Consider the following 19,506-nt stretch of genomic DNA (forward strand, 5'->3'; position numbering starts at 1 on the left):
GTCTTCAGCATGTCCGTTACACTCTTTTGGATGTTTTCTAAAGTCCCGAAATGACGTCCTTTGAGGACATTTTTCAGTTTAGGAAAAAGGAAAAAGTCACACGGACTGAGGTCAGGTGAATAAGGGGGCTGGGGAACCACAGGAATGCGTTTTTTCGATTGTCCTTCTGCTCAATTGTGAGGTTTTTCGGCACCATTTTGGCACAGACCTTTCGCATGTGCAAATGTTCAGTCAAAATTTGATGAATGGTAAATCTGTTCAAATTTAATTGTTCACTCAACATTCTTAATGTTAAACGACGGTCTGATCTCACAAGAGTGTTCACACGTTCGATGTTTTCATTGGTTTTCGAAGTTGAAGGCCTCCCTGAAAAACTTGAGCTCGGGATAAAGAATGTTCCCCATAAGCCTGTTTTAACTTTTCAAACGTCACACTTGCTGATTCTCCAAGCTTAACACAAAATTTAATGGCACAACGTTGCTCCAAATTCCGCTGTTCCATTTTGCGTGACGCACAACCAAAAACACAACTTCGCTAATAGCAGTCACAAAAATCACGTTGTTAACGGAAGGAGTTGAAACTCGCACTGAGCTATGGGAGGGTACTGATACACGTGCTCTATCAAGGACAAACAGCGCAGCGTTGCCAGATCGCTTGCAGTGTTGCCAGTCTCATTAATTTTCTGCCACACCTATATAAAATGTATTTATACACTGTTCAAAACAATTAAGGGAACACTTAAATCACACATTGGATCACGATGGATGAAATATTCAAAGGAAAAATCTTTACTGAATAATACTGTGTAATTCATTGAGAACAAAATGATGTAGCAATGGTGAAATCACCATCCCATTGAGGGCTGGATTCAACATCACTTCTGATAACGTCTGATAATGTCTGGACATGCTCCTGATGAGACGGTGAATGGTGTCCTCCTCTCAGACCTGGATCAGGGTATCAGTGAGCTCCTGGACAGTCCATGGCACTAATTGAAGGCATTGGATACACCAATACAAAATGTCCAAGAGGTTCTCAGTTGGATTCAGGTTTGGAAACGTTCGGACCAATAAATGGCATCAATGCCTTCGCCATCCAGGAACTGACTACACACTCTGGCCACATTGTCCTTTACAAGGAGCAACCCAGGGCCCACTGCACCAGTGTAAGGTCAGAAAATGTGGCTCTCGGGATTTCATCCCAGTACCTAACAGTAGTCAGGGTAGTCCAAGGATATGCCTCCCCAAACCATCACTGACTCACCTCCAAACCAGTCATGCTGGATGATGTTGCATGCAGCATAAAATTCATGTTTGTCACATGTGCTCAATGTGAACCTGCTCACATCTATGAAGAGAACAAGGGACTGGGGCACCAGTGGTGGAGCTGCCAATTGTGGTATTCTCTGATGAATGCTGTGCAGATGGGCTGTGAACACAGGTCGCATTAGAGGACGTTGTGTCCTCATGGAGCCTGTTTCTGACCGTTTGGTCAGAACCATGCAAACCAGTAGCCAGCTCACGGTCATTTTGTAGGGCTCTGGCTGTGCTCCTCCTGTTGCTCCTTGCACAGAGGACCAGATACCGGTCCTGCTTCTGGGTTGATGCACTTCTATGCTCTTGTCCAGCTGTCCTTGTGTGTCGCTCATTCACCTGATATCTTCTCAATGCTCTTGAGAACTGTGAGACAGAGCAGAATTCCTTGCAATGGCACATATGGATGTGACATCCTGGAGGAGCTTGACTACCTGTGCAACTTGAATTTTTTGCATTTACTGCCTCATTCTACCAGTAATGACAGGGGCACTAGCAAAAGACAAGATTAGAGAAGAATCAGTCAGGAAGGGAAAGTAGAGAGCAACTGTCTGTGGCCACCACCTGTAAAACAATTCCCTTTTGGGGGTTTATGTTGCCATTGCCTCTCCAGTGCACCTCTTGTCACTTTCATTTGCACCAAAGCAGGTGAAGTTGATTTACAATCGCTTATGCTTCCTAACTGGACAGATTGATATCCCTGAAGCTTAAGTGACTTGGTGTTAGACTGTGATGATCAAGTGACCCCTTCATTTTCCTTTAATATACATGTACAGTATGTGTGTATACAGTTCAGGGTGGTGAGGGTGTGGAGGCTACCTGAGCAACACTGAGCACAAACAGTAATTGACCATGGATAGTACACTGCACAACCACATTAACTTATTTCTGGGCCAATTTAGATTTGCCAGTTAATTTAATTAACATGCCTGAAGCATGTTGGAAGAAACTGGAGGTCCTGGAGAAAAAGCAAGGTAGCCGGAGAGTGAACTTGAAAGATCAAACTCCACACAGAAAGAAATTTTGTTCATGAGATGTGCGTAAGGTCTGATTAAGCAGTTGGATAAGGAAGAATCGGTGGCTATGTAGTGAAGATTCATTTGACAGAACTAGACATCGGTCTTTAATGCCTATTAAAGGGTTTTCTGGCTGCATCTTTTGCTTTGCTCCAATTGGCTGGCAGGGTTTACTGCTGTATATCAAATCTACCACAAAAAGTGTAATGCATTGGGTTACATTTACTGACAAAGAATACACATAAATTGCTGCAATCATGAAGGTGAAAGTCATTCTGTCATTCACTTCTTTCAGGAGCTTTGGAGCACACTACCGTGTGGTTAAAAGAAGCACTGGAAGACATTAGGAGCCAAAGTAACAATGGAGAGAGTCTTCCCAAAACCATCAGCCCCATGGCAGTCCTAAACCGGGCCTATCTTAGCCTTCTCAAACATAACTCCAAGAGTCAGGTCTATCCTGAGGTGAGTATTTTTCCCAACTGATCAGTTTCTTTATCTTTTCAAGCCTTCAGCAGATCACTTCTGAAGAGATGTGATTGCTTATTACAAATATAGAAAAATTAATATTATAAAAAAGTAAGTAGAAATAATTAGAAAATTAGAAAAACAAAAGTTGGCACATGTAGATTAATAACATTAGGAAATATCTCGACTGGAGGTACAGCTGATTAAAACAGTTAAAGAAGAGTACCCAGATGCTAGATGCTTCTTTGTTGACATTGCAGCCTGTTAGATCTGCCATGTTGCCACACTTCTTCTTATTCTTGTTTCAGACTGTACGAATGGACCAAAGCCGCATGGAGGAAATCAAGTGGCGCATAGAGCAGGCAATTCTGATGGCCTCTGTGTTACTGGTGACCAGTAATAATTGTTGGGGGGGCATCTTTTTACTGCCAGAGTTTGTAAGTAAACTCAAGCAGGTCATTGTTGCTCTCCTACAGGGCAGCCACCTCAGGTAGGTAAATGGAATAGAGGGGAGTCACATTTGCCAAGTGGCCTGGAAGTCTTGCCTTTGATACCAGGTAACTGGGCCCAGTAATGTGATGGTGTAATCACACAACTGGAAACACAGCAATTTGCTCTTATTGACTATTGAGATACCCACCTTCAGTACCCACCTCTTCCCCACTGGATGTTTCTGTCTGCTGTGGGTTTTGTCTGCTTCTGAATTTTACAGCAGGGATAGCAGCAGATAAGAGTATTTAGGGTATGCATGTAACACAGTAGTGGTGGTCTACAGAAAGAGAAGGAAGCAGAATGAAGATTAAGTGGACAACCAACACTATGACACTTAGCATAAAACAGAAAGAAACCCAGACGCCCCATGCGGTGGATAATCTTGGGTGCTATTTTTAGGTTCAGTATTTTCAGAACCAAAAATGTGAGTATAACCATAGAGATTTTCACGTACCAACATTCTGATAATCTGAGCTGCTTTTTTTCCTGTGCTCAGGTTTTGATTTAAGTTGAAGCAATCAGTTGCATTGATTAGAATTCAAAAAGCCTTCCACAGACGTACTGAAGAGAAAAGCAATTGTCATGCTCAAACATTTTACACCGTGCACCCATCAGTGCTGAGATCTGTTTTGTACACCTGTCATTCAATGGGTCATCATTACAATTTGTGAAAAATCTTCATTTGTATGTAACAATCCTGAAAATCAAAGTAAATTAACATGATTTCTGAATTCCATAACAAATTGTGTTTCCATTTACCTACTTAACCATATAGTCCTGAGTCCAGAATACGCACAGTGGCTAAGATTCAGCTGTACTGTACCCAAAGATAGCGGCTACTGATGACCGCTTGCTTGCAGCACAGCCACCTCCATTTGTTTTCTGTTACAGTTGTCATGGCACTTTGGGTATTACAGTGACTTCCAGGAACCTCTTTTAGGCATAATCAGTGAGAATTGGCATCTTCATATTAATACTGTATATTAAAAATGAAACAAGGAGAACTTACATTTTTCATTCTACTGTTTTAATATCAGTAAAGAATGTCTCTCATGGCCCTCTGTTACTTTTCATATCAGTCAGGAATAAGTCAATTGCCATCTTTATTATTTTTTTCTTATTCAAGAAACTTTCTAGCTTTCTTTTGTTTAATAACTTTTCTTATTTTGGACTGTGTCAGTGAGGAATGAGCTACTTTTTATATTTAGATTCAGCTCAGTTCAGTTCTGTTTGTTCTTGTGTAGCAAGCTTTACTGAGTAGTCATCTTTACCGCACACACACGCTCAGATGCATTTCAATGCCATCAGCAGTATGTCGGCTCCTATTTCTGTTTTTACAGGGAAACCAGCAGCACTGTAAATGTGATGTGCAGTTGTTACATCACTTGGAATGCTGATGTCGAAGAGTTCAGAGCCATGATATTGTCATACTGAGAATGTGAGGTTGAAACCCTTTTTTCCTAATAAAGTGTGCAACTTTGCAAATTTGGGGAAGACAAATTCTCTCCCTTGACATACATTACTTTAGTTTAGGTTATAAAATCACATACATCTCTGTTGCTGTACAGACCCTGATTGAACTCCTCCTTTGCTGCACCAATTTCAAAGAATGCAGGTTGAGTATCCCTGATCCAAAATGCCTGGTAGGAGAAGTATTTCAGATTTTGTAATATTTACATATGCATAATGCGATATCTTGGGGACATATGTGATCAAGCAGCAAAATGCAACCAAACCAGCTAACTGACTATGATTAGTATGATTCATATCACCGAGCCGTCATTATAATGTGCAAAGAAATTACACCTCAAGTGTTCAATATTATTTACAGACTCCCTTCAGTTTCCTTTTAGAGGGCATCACTGCGTATTTGCTCTGAAAAGCTTTTTTGGTTTTACGTCAGTTTATATTGCCTATCTGTTGTCACCTCTCAGGGAACTGACTAACAGGCCGACAGTATTTTAGTCAAACTTCACTCCATCATTTCTGCATTGTTGGAAGCCATTAATGGCAGGTCGCTACATCCAGTTTTCATATGGTGTGGGTATACATGCATAAAACATAACGTGTTGTTGTCAGCATAAAAAGGCAAATTGCAGCAGCTTAGTTTTCCTAATGAAAACAAACCAATTTACTGACCGATTATAATAAGGGCACCTAGCAAGAATGAACCTGCTTTTGTTAACCATAACATTCAATTCATATTAAATTTTAATGGTACCATGCAGCACTTTTAAATCCAGGTGTTATCAAGTCGCTTCACTGGGGCAAAGCTTTTAATTTTAGACCGCTGAGAGGAAACAGCTTCACAGGGTAGTCCCCCCCCAACCCCATCCAGCTCTGAAAGAATAACTCTGTTTTGAATCTGCATTTATATGTGTTGTGTTTCACATCCACTTTTTCGTGTAAGCAGATTTTCAATGTTCAATTTATAAAATAGACCCTGGTGTAGAATGGTCCACTTATATTGTCATGTTGGAGATCAAAAAGTCTCAGATTTTGGAATTTCAGAATAGGGATACTCAAACTGTATTTGAATTCCTATCCAACTAATACATAACAGAATGTAAAATTTATTTAAATTCATGGTTACGGGTCCTGAAGCCTAACCCAGCTGTACTGGATGCAAGGCAAGAATCCGTCCCTATTCCTGTGCAAGGCCCACTCACAAAAGTGCAATTTAGAATCACCAGTTAGCTGTTACACAATGCAAATGTTTTCGATGGACTGCAAGTATCTGCTAACCTCAGTAAGAGGGACATTCATAGAAAACAGCAACAGTCAAGTCAATACGGAAACATCGCTGAACGACATCCATTTTATTCATTATTGTTTGTAGTCGGTTATGTATGACACATGTTGTGTGTTATGAGATCCGCTTGCTGGCTTATCTGAAGGCAAGTATAGGGTGGTCTAATTATGCAATTTTCATTACGCTATAACTTATTAAGTTTATTACATAGAAAATCACCCAAAAAATCCCAGACCATCGAGAAGTGTGCGAACTGACAACATGAAGAATTGTTTTCTCGCTGAACTGAAATCGTCCCCACATAAATCAAAGTCATCCAGACGATCTGGATCTGCATAATTAGATCTGGACCACCCTGCACAAGTAACACTTTCCAGCTACCGTTTACTACACCAAAACGATATGCCACTATTACGGTGCTGTTAAATGCTAGATCTCTGGTGAAAGTACACTTGTACTAATATGTCTTATAGACTTCCTTTAGGTTGTGCTGAAATTCAGAACGGTCACGTTAGGTACGAAAGGAATAAAAGAAAGGCATCAAGTCCTCATTTAAAGGATGTTCTATTATTAAATTCATTAAATGTCATTTCTTCACAATCATGGTATATAGTAATCTGTCACATGCAATTGTTTTCCAAAGTGAAACATGTTGTATATTTAAAATTGTGTGAAAAACACTAAAATGCCATCCCGGGCTGTTTTAAATATGGTTGTACCTGCCTGAAATTATGAGACCCATAGAACCCACTTTGAGGGGGGTGAGGGGTGGTGGCAGGGCTGCCTCTTGCCTTTAATGTTTTGTGATTATTATATTTTCCATAACCTATGAAGTAGAGCGGTGGCATGGTGGGTATTACTTAAGTGCTCATGTATTATGTACACATGCCAATAAATCTGAACTGCTTACACCATATTACATTTTTGTCAAAGCCTTAGATTTCTGAAATATCCAAGGCCATCTGCATGCTGTTAATACGTTCACAGAGCCAATCACCTCTCAGTGTTATACACCATCTATGACGAAACATGTGCACACATGATTAAAGAGAAACAAAAGACTTAGAAGATAAAAAAGGAATATCATGTGTTAGAGCTAAGCCACCGTGAAACGCAATTAAGTGCCAGAAACCATTTATCAAATTTTATAGTGCATGCTTAGTCGCCATTTCTGAGAATATGTTAATAATAGATTTGATGACAGTGTTTCTGAGCGAGTAAAAATAATTAATAACTTTATTTCTACTCAGTACACATTTACTCAAGCCCATAATATGACAGAGTAGTTATTGATAATTATTGCATTACTGAGTATCGCTGATAGTGCCGTCCCATCTTAATCCGGAGTAGCAGTATAACCACAATCGGCCACCTGAAGTTGCGTTCCGTGGTCCACGAATTAAAATAAATGGAGTGGCAACAGTTGTTCAGATTTGTCTATGATCTTCGCCATCACAGGCTAGGGATCTGAACTGGTAATCGGAAGGTTGCTGGTTTGAATCCCGTAAATGCCAGAAGTGACTCTACTCCATTGGGCCCTTAACCTGCAATTGCTCCATCCTGGGTATGACATTAATCTGCATCCAGCGCTGCATGTAGGCCCTCCAACCTGCAGGGAGAAACCTGAGGGTTGGTGGCAGAATTGGCACTCCAGCCACCATAAAAAACCTCACACTGGTTCCACTCCATCTGAGCTAGTGTGGTGCTGGCTGCACTCGGGTCCTAATCTGGGATACTGAGTAGATTTGTCACGTGGTGGGTGCGGCAATGTGACGTATCATCAACCTCTTCTCCATCACACGCATGTGATTATAAACGTGACTACAGAACAGAGACAGCAATTCACACGTGACCAGAAACAGTCAATGATGTCAAGAAATTTCCTAATGTGAAAGGTGTGTGCTAGAGAAGAGCCAAGAGGAGAAGTGCACAGCCAGTCTTGTTTTAAAACGATCAAATCTCACAGACATGACATCACAAAGTGTGGCTCAGAATTCAAGACAATTCTTTACTTAAAACCCATGGAACTTACCAAAGTTACTTAGACTGATGTCTTTTGAGACCTGTTTTAAACTGCAAGAACAAGCTTGTTATTTTTCGAAATTAACAAAAAACCTTTGCACATGATTTCGCTGTACAGTGTGGAGGCTGGCCCGGACACAGACAGGCGGACACGTTCACGTCACCCACAACACATTTATTATACATTATTTACAAGTCCATAAGTGCCACACAAACCCCACAAGTCCCCAAAGTCCAGGCCACAACTCAAATACCTTGCTTCTTCAGGCCGCCTCTTCCTCTCCTCCAGAGCTCCGTCCTACTCCACTCCCGACTCTTGCCGATGAGTTGTGGTCACTGGCTCCTTTTATAGGTCACCTGGAAGTGCTCCAGGTGTTTGATCACCGAGTTCCGGCGTCACTTCCAGGTGTGATGAAGCTGTTGCCCACACGGGCTCAGGAGTCCCAAACACAGCACCCCCTGGCGGTACCTGTGGGACCCAACAGGGCTGCCCCCAACTCCAATTCCCAGGGAGCCCTGTGGGAAACCGAGGCACTACTCCAGCCCAGGGGGGCGGCCATCTAGCGTCCAGGGGAAGGTATTGCACTGCCCAGGGCTGCTCCCCCTGAATATAGTGTGCAGGGGCATCCCAGCTGGGCATAGATGCCAGCCGCCTGCCACAACAGCTTTACTTTATATATACTGTGATTGTTTAGAAATAACTTTAAAGCATTCATCTCTTTATGTATTTTGTAATATGCTTTAATATACATAAAGCACTTCAAATAATGTACCATTTAAAATAGGAATAGAATTGTGCATTACACCAGTGTCCAGTCATATAACTTCCTCGGAATGGGGGCGCAGAAAACAGACCCCACTGAAAGCTGACCGAGCGGTGTGGCTTTTCTAGCATTTGGTTTGCACTTTGGTACGGGCAGCTCTCCAACTTTGAGAGCTTTTTCACCAATTAAGAACTGCTAAACAGTTTGCCACAGATAATTATTAAGTACTTATCTAAAAAATTAAAAACTAATGACACCCAAGCAGGCTTTGGTGTATCCACTTATGTTTAGATGCCATATACAGTAATTAGTTAAGTGATATCCAGCAAGTGTAGTTAAAGGAATATTCAACCGAAAATATTTTTTATATGTTACTTACCCCATCAAGTATGTAGGATGGTCAAGAAAAAATTGTAATCTCATGTTTTCATTCAGAACAAAAGTTGGCCATCTATCTATAGAGCAAATAGGCGATTCTAACACATTTTTGAGTCTGATGAGACCCACATTAGCCTGTTTGGCACTGGTGGAATGCTGCACATTATTCTGACCACCATCCCACCCCTGAAACATGGCGCTCTCTACATCTTCACTGGAGACAGCAAAAGTACAAAGAAATCCTGCCAAATCTGCAGAATCCTGGAAGTTGAGTGAAGATTCTTCTTCCAGTACAAGGATAACTTGCAGCACACAGCCAAATGCACACTGGAGAGGCGTAATAAGGAACACAGGCATTATTTTATATAGCGCCTTTTCAGCAGTTACCATGTTTGTAAACCTTTACTTCTGTTCATATGCTGACAGGTTAAGCGACCTCCCCTTGGTTATGAACTCGCACTGCTTACCAACTAATCAAGAAAGTCGATGCTCTGGAGTGTCCAGCCAAAGCTCCACCATCACTCTAACTGAGAAGACAGAGCAGAAGTGAAACTAACCAGCTTTAGGAATGAAATGAAAATTGGCAAAACCTAAAAGAGTGTCCAGATTTGTAAAGCTAGTTTGGGCGTTGACACATACTGTAGAACTGCATTAGGGTTCCATATTGGAGCGCCTTGATGTGAGCTTTGCTTTAATGACAGGGAGTCTACCAGTACTGGCAGTGGCAAGGACTATCTGCGGCTTGATCTCAGGGTTAATTTCACTTTACTCTTTAACATCGTCTGGATGATTTCTGCTCCTCTCCAATGACTGGAGAGCACTGAGAGGGAAGCCCAAGGGCAGCTGACCGACTATTGCAGCCTTATTTCCTTTTTGTTTTTCTAGATCTTTTGATCTGCAGGCGGCGCTGTCAGCAATAGGAGAGCAAGTGGTCCTTCAGGTGAACCAAACCCTCTGTGACCAGGGGAAGGAGGCCATGAACACACAGCAAGCCAGCCTTCTTTGTGGACAGATCAGCGACATTGCCAAAGAGAACAACCCCGTCCGGACACTGATTGGTACAGTTGGACATGCGATTGAGATCTCTGTTTGTCAAGCCCAATGTGTTATAGCGGGGTCTTCACGTTCAGTCCTGAGGCCCACCGGTGGCTGTAGATTTTTTTTGTCCTAACCAATTTCTGCATTTAATTGGATTCTTCCATTAATTAAGCAAGGCGTCATTTCCCAGTTTTTCTGTTTTCTTGCGTTACTCCAGAAATTACTAGCAGGTTGTGGTAAATGATTATGAAATGCAGGAAGCGTTTATGTGTTTTAGGCAGGGAGGAGTTCATTCTTTTTATCTTGCTGTTAAATATTTGATAACATTCAGGTGATTCAAGCCATTGTTTGGTAACAAGTGGGCAAGCGGCGTTAATTACCAGTATTCAGATACAACTTAGAAACTAAAATCAACAGATAAAGTGAGTTTTGACTAAAATCGACAAAATGGGACTTTTGTTTCATCCATACATTTAAAGCTATGGAAAATAATGATAAATGCAGATTTCACACCACTGCACTTTTCTGAATGCAGAATAAGAGAAAGAACCAAGCTAATCGAACAAGGAGCTCAATTAAAGATAAACAGGACTCGTGTGTTATGAAAACCCCGGGGCTCACCTTGAAACTCTTCTACATATAAGTAAGGCGAGTAAAGCCATAGAGTAGGTAATGGATGACTGCAAGAAGGTTCTAGAGTGATTGGTCGTGTAAACCAGGGGTCCTCAAAGTCGGTCCTGGGGGCCCACAGTGGTTCAGGTTTTTGCTTCAGTCAGATTCATAATCAGATAACGCGGAGCTCAATTACTTAGCTGGGATTTTTTCTTTTCTCTTATTCTACATTAAGAAAGCACAGCAGCTTGATTTTTACATTTATATGACATTTAGAAGTATTTCCATGTTTGCTATAGATTTAAATGCTTCACCATCTTTTGTTAATTTCATTATATTTTGCCCTTTCTCTGTGCAGTTTTCCCCCTTCATTGTATCTTATTAATGACAATTAAAAATGAGCAGAGCAGACACCCAGGCAAACAACACTGAATCATGAAAGACTGCAACTACTTTAGCATCAGACCCACTAATTAGTAAATAATGGATTAATTCAACAATTAGAACACCTAGAAAAGTAGAATGAAAATCAAGATGAAAATATTGTTGAAAAGAAAAAAATACATTATTCCTATATAACTGATTGGTACATTTTAATATACAGTATATACATATAACTTAGTTTTCTAATTTCTATATTGTTCGCAAAACACAGAATCTGGGCATTAACACATCACTTAATTAGCCCAGGAGTCCAATTCAAAACAGAAACTGGTTGGAACAAAAACCCACAGCCACAGTGGGACCCCAGGACCGACATTGAGAACCCCCGGTTTATGCTCTTAGCAGCCCTTGAGCACAGGGAGATTGCTAAAAACATTAGGCAGACATCATCTTTATTTTTATGTGTAAAGTAAAGCAGAGCTTGGGTAGGCAAGTGAGCTTTGAACCTTTCAGTTTAGACTAGGGGTCCCCAACTCCGGTCCTGGAGGGCCCCAGTGGCTGCAGGTTTTCATTCTAACCCTTTTCTTAATGAGTGACTTGTTTTTGCTGCCAATTAACTTCTTTTGAATTAATTTTAATTAACTTGCTATTGAAGACTCAGCCCCCTAAATTGTTTCTTTTTCCGTAATTAGCTGCCAAACAATAATGAGATACAAAACAACTGGTGTCCATCACACAATATCTGAAAATAAAGAAAGTTGAAGCTCCCAGGAATGCTGATCTGCTCGGCTCCACAAACATTTTAACAGTGGGCTCTTAGAAAAGACAAAATCAACATTTTCGGCAACGTCTGCTATTGCACAATGAGAGCAGCCACAAGCCATGGAGTTAAAGAATGAGGTTAAATAACAACAAGAATTGGCACCTAATTTAGCAACTGGTTGGAGTTTGAGGCCCTGACTTAGTTGGTCTTCTATTGGCTCACTCGCTTCACATTTCAGTTCTGTTTGGGTGCCATTTATGGAAAGAAATGAAGCAATTCAGGGGAACTAATCTCAAAATACAAGTCAATTAAAATGAAAGGAAAAGGAGTTCATTAGCAGCAAAAACTGGTCACCAATTAAGAAAAGGGTTAGAATGAAAACCTGCAGCCACTGCGGCCCCCCAGGACTGGCGTTTGAGACCTCTGGTTTGGACGATCACACGGAGACAGCCTTTAGTGGCAGGTGAGGCACCACACTTCATTAAATAATGTCAGCCTCTCATTTCCTAACCAGTTTCGGGTCACATACACCCGTTCTTATCCTAGCAGCGTTGGGTACAAAGCGGGAGCCAAACTGGATGGGTGAAGTACCAAACGGTGCCCACTCGCACATGCAGTCCCCCACACTCACATATGATTGATTTGCGTTGTCAGTTACCTTACAGTGTGAATTAAGAAGAAAGTTGGGGACCTGAAGGAAAAGCCACATGCAAACTCCACAAACGTGGACCTGTGAGGCATCAGAGTGGAGGGGCTGTGGCAGACCTACGTCAAGGAGCCATGTCATCCCCTGTGTTGAGTGTTTTGCTCATTATTTCCACAAACACTCATCAGTAGCACTTCATTTTATTTTCTCTCTTTGAAACACAAATATGCAGGAAATTTGCACTCTCTTGTGCACACAAGTACATGAAGTCCCAGCAGTCAGTAAAGAAGTAGGGCTGCAAGTGGCAACTGAAGGACAAAACGGGACAGGGTGCGGACAATGGCATGATGAAGATTCACCGCGTGTGTGCTAGACTTGGAGGGACTGGCGAGCCTTCAGAGTGTAACTGGCTCAGAGGTAGTGCCCGCCGAGGCCAGTCTTAACAGTTTGTGTCCTACCTTTCCACAGGTTCCCGGATTCAGTCTGTTCTGCACACTTTCCTCGGATCAGCTGCATACAAGGATGGCGTTCCTCTTCCTGGTGGGCTCTCGCCAGTTTCCACAGAGCTGGCAGAAATTGGAAGATCCCTTGGCCAGCTCGTTCAGTACAACCGCCTTGTGTTTGGGCCGTACTATTCTGCCATTCTGAGAGAAATTCTGATCCCACAGAGTGAAGTGGACTCTGCAGAGGGGTCCCGCTAACGCCTAATGGGTGGGACTGACTAGGAGGGAAACGGGCAAATGTAACTTCCTCTAAGTCCTGAGCTTGGCATGTAGATAGACATTTGTAAATCGCATTATATAATCTGTAAATAGCAAGAAAAAGGAAAACTTTAAAAGTAAATTTTGTATTTGTAACAGATGTTCATGACTATTTATGGAAGTAGTTTAAAAAAAAGCGCAGCACACTTTGATCGGTACATATTTCACGTGCTAATGCAGACCACCTGTATACGAATGAAGAATTAAAAAATTAAAATTCAGAAGCTGCTCCCTCATAGACATGGGAGAAGACGCACCCATAAAGCAATACAAACTGTACATGATATGTGATTTGAGGTGCTGGCACAAGGTGCACCTACAAGAACTCAGCACATTTTAGAAAATGGCATGGCATTGGGTCACGCAGTGAACGGCATGTAGAAATTGATGGAGTGAAGTGTGTTACAAAGTCATGTCATTTTCTAACCAGCTTAACCCAGACCAGTGTCGAGTGTTAGGGGCTGGAGTCTACCCCAACTGGCATAGGGGGCAAGGCAGGTCAGGGAAAATGCTCACCAGGACCAGTTCACCTAGCTGGAGCACCCCGAGATAACCCATACAGACACAGAGCAGACCTGGGACACGAACCCTGGGCCACCGTGCCACCCGTGTTACAAAGTAAACTAGAGACGGCCAGCAACCAATCTGAAAAGAACAGACAGCAAGCAAAGAGCTCCCTGTGCGTCTTATGTGTGGTCAGGACTACGTGGTGTCATTTGGTCTCAAGGGAAATGAATCCCACCCCATTTCAGATGGGCATACTGCCTGGCACACAACATGCTTATGAACATTAATTTGCAGCTACGGGGCGTAGATGCTTTGGAAGGCCATTTGTATCAAACCCACAAAAAAATCCTCCCCTTTTTTTTTCTTCACTTTGTGATGAAGCAGATGATGATTATGACGTACTGTAGTTTATGGTGACGGTGACATGACAATCACTTTGTGTCAGTTGTAGAAAAGAGTAATCACTGGCTTTGCATTTTACATAAATTATAGTTGAACAGCATATAAGCGAATTTCAGATACACCCATAAACTGAATCAGCGACCAGACGTTTGACAGAAGTGGATCAAGTGGCATATCACGGCCAAAGACACCTTATAACAGGACACGGTGTCCTAATCCTTTCCTGTACACATTTTTCTGATCCTCATTTGCCCTCCCAGCTAATAGACTGTAGAAAACCAGAGCTTTTCCTAACAGGAGTGGATGTAAAACCAGCAGAAAGCACTGGCTGAGGTGCAGGACACCCCCTGGTGACACCAATGAATCTATCAGACAACTCCGATTAGGCCTCATCTCTATTCATACTCCTCTTGTCAATACAATCTTGGGCAAAAAGTACACACTGTTTCTTCGATCGATATTACGATGTCGGTTCCTTATACTTGAATCCTTTGCACTCCCCTTGTTTACTGATAAACGACTCGGTGGATGAATGCCTGCTCACTGACACATGTAAAAGCCTCTCTGCTACTATAAGTCAGTGCCTGAAACTTAAGTTTCACATTGGAAAAGCACTTGTATTGCATGATATAAAACTTATATATACGGTGTGTGTGCGTATTATACACACAAACACAGTTCTATACAAAAGTTTGGACATCCCTGGCTAAACTTTGCTGACATTGGAAGTAAAAACAGTAAACACAACAGTGAACAAATTAAAACTTCTTCTTTCGGCTGCTCCCGTTAGGGTTTGCCACAGCGGATAATCTTCTTCGATATCTTAGCGAACAAATGAAAACAGTTGCTTTTTTGTGAAAATGTTAATGTGCAGTTACTTCACATTTATTTATTGAACTTAAATCTTGAAAATTTAAATCATAATTGTGATATTTGCAAAAAATTGTGCCCCCTACTAAGTCAATAGTGTAGTAAAATGACAACTTGCACAATTTTCTGTAGGAGTCTCCTATTTCTTGCTTTGGACACGTCTCCGTTTTTCTCACTTCCAGCTGTGAGTTACGTCTCAGGCTCTCTTGTGTGCACAGCACATTTAAAATCACCCAAAGTTTTTCATTAATGTTTACGTCTGGGGGCTGCCATGGCCATTCCCAAACTATCACCTTGTGTTTCTGGAGGTACTTCATAATAGATATTGAAGTGGGTTGTGTTTTGTTGTCTTACTGTAGAAGCCATTCTTTCTTACAGCTTCAGTTTTCTGACATTCTTCTTGAGAATTTGTTGGTATTTTGTGGAATCCATTCTTCCTTGTTATACAGTACTAGCTACCACACAACCCTAAAATGTAAGAGATCCACCCCTATACTTAACAGTTGGCAAGGTCTCTTCTTCATGTGATGAACCTTTTGTTCTTCAAACTAACCTTTTGTGGCTCATCTGTTCACAGTACTTGGTTCCAAAGTGCCTCCATCTTATATAGATGTTGTTTTATAAACGTTGGGCCCTGTCCACATGAGCATTCAGATCTTGGTTAAACAAATGCACAGAGTGACCCAAGCATTTAAGTTGCGTTTTGTAGTTACACTTAATTGACTTCAACATGTTACATTTGTGTTCGATTGCCTCTGGTAAATGCCAACCTACACCCCAGATTGTAGTTTTGTGTGTTTACCTGTGGGGGTCAGTTATCAGGCAGTCCAGGGTGTTTTTAACCAGTGGGTTTCAATGTTCATCCTTCATTGTATTCATGAAATATGGATCAGCTGGCTTTATAAGACCCTAGCATTGACCTCTTTGTGTTAAAAACGCTCCTGAGACTACGACATAGGCAGAGAAAACATTGCTGCTGTTGGTGCTACTGGGTTCACCCTCTTACTGCGTAAAGTGTATGTAATCTATGAAGAAATGCAAAAAAGAAAAGCTGGTCAACCAATATGTGAGTCAGTGTTAGCCCTAAAGAGTGGCTACTTGGCACCTTGAAGTAAGTAATATAATAGTACTCGCGTACGCAATCACCCACTGGCATTGATAATCCATAGTAGCTAAAGTTACAGTACATCATTAGCACAATTCAAGCATTCTACATTATTATCATTTTAATGATAATATGTGTGTGTGTATATATATATATATATATATATATATATATATATATATATATAATCCTGGAATGGAAAAGCAAGGTGACAATACGTGATTTTCTCGGAAGACATTTTGAAGATCCATGACACAAAAAAGACTGGCCATGGGGCATCTCGCAGGGACCATAAACATGAGACTTGGTGCCAAGAGATTGTCCCAGGGCAGTCTCACGGGGACGTGGAACATACGATTCTTGCACAACACGCCCTTATCAAATAAGAGCCCGGAGGGCCAGCAAAACATTCAGTCATGTAATGTCACGTGGCACACACAGGTCCTGTGCTCTCAGCAAAAAAGAAAGAGCAGCGTGGAGAAAAGAGACCCAAGGCGCGATACATATGCAGAGAAAAGTACAGAATATGAAAGCAGTAACAGTCTAAAGTATTGTAGCGTTCCAGCCAAGCTGAAGCCTTTTTTATTTTGTGACTGTTAGGTCTGATCGAGGAAGGGAGAGTACAGCACAGAAGACTGATAGCTGGGTGCTGATTGATGCGGTAAGGGAGGGACGAGACCCGTGGGTGGAGGGGTTGGCGAAGGTGCTAGAAAGTTGTGTTTGGGGTCACGCAGTCAGCGATTGTTAAAGTAGAACTTTTGTGACACTTTATTACGTCAGTCGCTACAGTATCAAAAAAAAGATAGCACAGATCGCATTGATGCAAACAAAAGGAAATTAGTTCAAGTCAGTGAATTTCAAAAACGGGGTTCAACTCACATGCATTTATTGGTTAATTTTGCAAAAAAAATATTAACTGCTGATGATGTGGATCGTTTTGTCTGTGCTGAAATTCCAAATAGAGAAACCTATCCTGAATTATGGTACAAAGTCATTAAACACGTGTCTCACTGACTTCATTTAAAAGATTCAGCATATTGGGACATGAAAGATTCAAAATATTGTTTTTACAGAAGTTCTGAAATAAAAGTGAAACTAATGAAATAGCAACAATTCAAAGAAAAAAAAAATCTTACAGGTGTGTATCCGGAAAACCAAACACGTAGGCTGGTGAGCAAAGCGAGCAGGGGGCAAAGCCCCCTAGTGTATATATTATATATAAAGTATATATATATATACACATATACATACACAGGGTGGTCCAGATCGAATTATGCAATTCTCATTACGATATAACTTAAGTTTATTACTCTGAGCCTCCGAGCCTGTATCAAACTGAATGGAGGACAAGTGGGACATTACATGGAAAATCAGTGAATTAATTTAATGTAAGTTCATTTTCATTTATTACAAGATATTTCGAACAATTCTTTTGTCTTGTATTGTTTTCCTACATTGCATTAAAAGTTGCATAATTAGATCTGAACCACCCTATATATATATATATATATATATATATTGTGAAAGCTGGCCCCGGCACAGACAGACGGACATCAATTTGTCACCCATCACACTGTTTATTTACACTATTTACAATGACAAGTTCAAATCACGTGCACTCACAACCCCAGCGCCCTTGGCACTGAATCCCCAAAAGTCCAGGGCCCACAGTCTCTGTGCCTTTGTCCTGGCCGCCTCCTGTCCTCGCTCTCCAGCTCAGTCTGCTTCCTCCCGACTTCCACCAATGAATGGAGGGAGGCGGCCCCTTAAATAATGCCCCGGATGAGCCCCAGGTGTTTCCGTCCTTAGCCACGCCCAAGCGTGGCGGAAGTATCGGCCGTCTTCCTGGCAGCTCTCCGGTGCCACACAAAGTCTTCCCCGCACTTCCTGGTGTGGCGGAAGTGCGGCTCCCGGGATAAACAGGCACTGGGCGCCGCCTGGCGGTGGCCACGGGTCCCTACAAGGCTGGGCTTCCAAGCCCTGTACCCGAGGCCCCCTGTCTAACCAGGACGGACGCCCCCACTCGTTCTGGAGGAGGCACACGCCCTCCTCCGGTCCTCCAAGGCGTCCCGGCCGGGCTCCATCCCCGGCCGAGGGCCACACGGGACGAACCGGCATCGGGGCGCCGCCTGGCGGTAACCACGGGCCCCTACAGGGTAGGGCTTCCATGCCCTCGACCCGTGGCTCCCAATAGAACCAGGACGGACGCCCCCTCGCGGTCTGGAGGAGGCACAAGCCCTCCTCACGTCCTCCTGGGCGTCCCGGCCGGCTCCAGCCCCGGCCGGCGGCCACATATATATATATATATATTTATTTATTATATACTGCTCAAAAGAATTAAAGGAACACTTTTTAATCAGAGTATAGCATAAAGTCAATGAAACTTATGGGATATTAATCTGGTCAGTTAAGTAGCAGAGGGGGTTGTTAATCAGTTTCAGCTGCTGTGGTGTTAATGAAATTAACAACAGATGCACTAGAGGGCAACAATGAGATGACCCCAAAACAGGAATGGTTTAACAGGTGGAGGCCACTGACATTTTCCCTCCTCATCTTTTCTGACTGTTTCTTCACTAGTTTTGCATTTGGCTACAGTCAGTGTCACTACTGGTAGCATGAGGCGATACCTGGACCCTACAGAGGTTGCACAGGTAGTCCAACTTCTCCAGGATGGCACATCAATACGTGTCATTGCCAGAAGGTTTGCTGTGTCTCCTGCACAGTCTCAAGGGCATGGAGGAGATTCTAGGAGACAAGCAGTTACTCTAGGAGAGCTGGAGAGGGCCATAGAAGGTCCATAACCCATCAGCAGGACCAGTATCTGCTCCTTTGGGCAAGGAGGAACAGGATGAGCACTGCCAGAGCCCTACAAAATGACCTCCAGCAGGCCACTGGTGTGAATGTCTCTGACCAAACAACCAGAAAGACTTCATGAGGGTGACCCAAGGGCCCCATGTCCTCTAATGGGCCCTGAGCTCACTGCCCAGCAGCATGCAGCGATTGGCATTGGCCATAGAATACCAGAATTGGCAGATGCACCACTGGTGCCCTGTGCTTTTACAGATGAGAGCAGGTTCACCCTGAGCACGTGACAGAAGTGAAAGGGTCTGGAGAAGCCATGGAGAACATTATGCTGCCTGTAACATCATTCAGCATGAGCAGTTTGGTGGTGGGTTAATGATTGTCTGGGGAGGCATATCCATGGAGGGTCACACA

The 19,506-nt window shown here is 42.5% G+C and overlaps 1 protein-coding gene across 2 annotated transcripts in view; it reads left to right on the top strand.

Moving 5' to 3' along the window:
• The window catches only part of LOC120525943 (T-complex protein 11-like protein 1), a 30,951-nt gene extending 17,445 nt beyond the window's left edge, over nucleotides 1-13,506 (top strand). For both annotated transcript variants that reach the window (XM_039748671.1, XM_039748672.1), the window contains exons 7-10: nucleotides 2,625-2,791; nucleotides 3,103-3,284; nucleotides 10,088-10,260; nucleotides 13,114-13,506. In XM_039748671.1, coding sequence (XP_039604605.1) covers nucleotides 2,625-2,791; nucleotides 3,103-3,284; nucleotides 10,088-10,260; nucleotides 13,114-13,346 — 755 coding nt within the window. In that variant the 3' untranslated portion in view covers nucleotides 13,347-13,506. The remainder of the gene's footprint in view (nucleotides 1-2,624; nucleotides 2,792-3,102; nucleotides 3,285-10,087; nucleotides 10,261-13,113) is intronic.
• The last annotated feature ends 6,000 nt before the right edge of the window (nucleotides 13,507-19,506 follow it).

The sequence above is a fragment of the Polypterus senegalus genome, chromosome 3 (assembly GCF_016835505.1).
Source record: "Polypterus senegalus isolate Bchr_013 chromosome 3, ASM1683550v1, whole genome shotgun sequence".
Lineage (NCBI taxonomy): Eukaryota > Metazoa > Chordata > Cladistia > Polypteriformes > Polypteridae > Polypterus > Polypterus senegalus.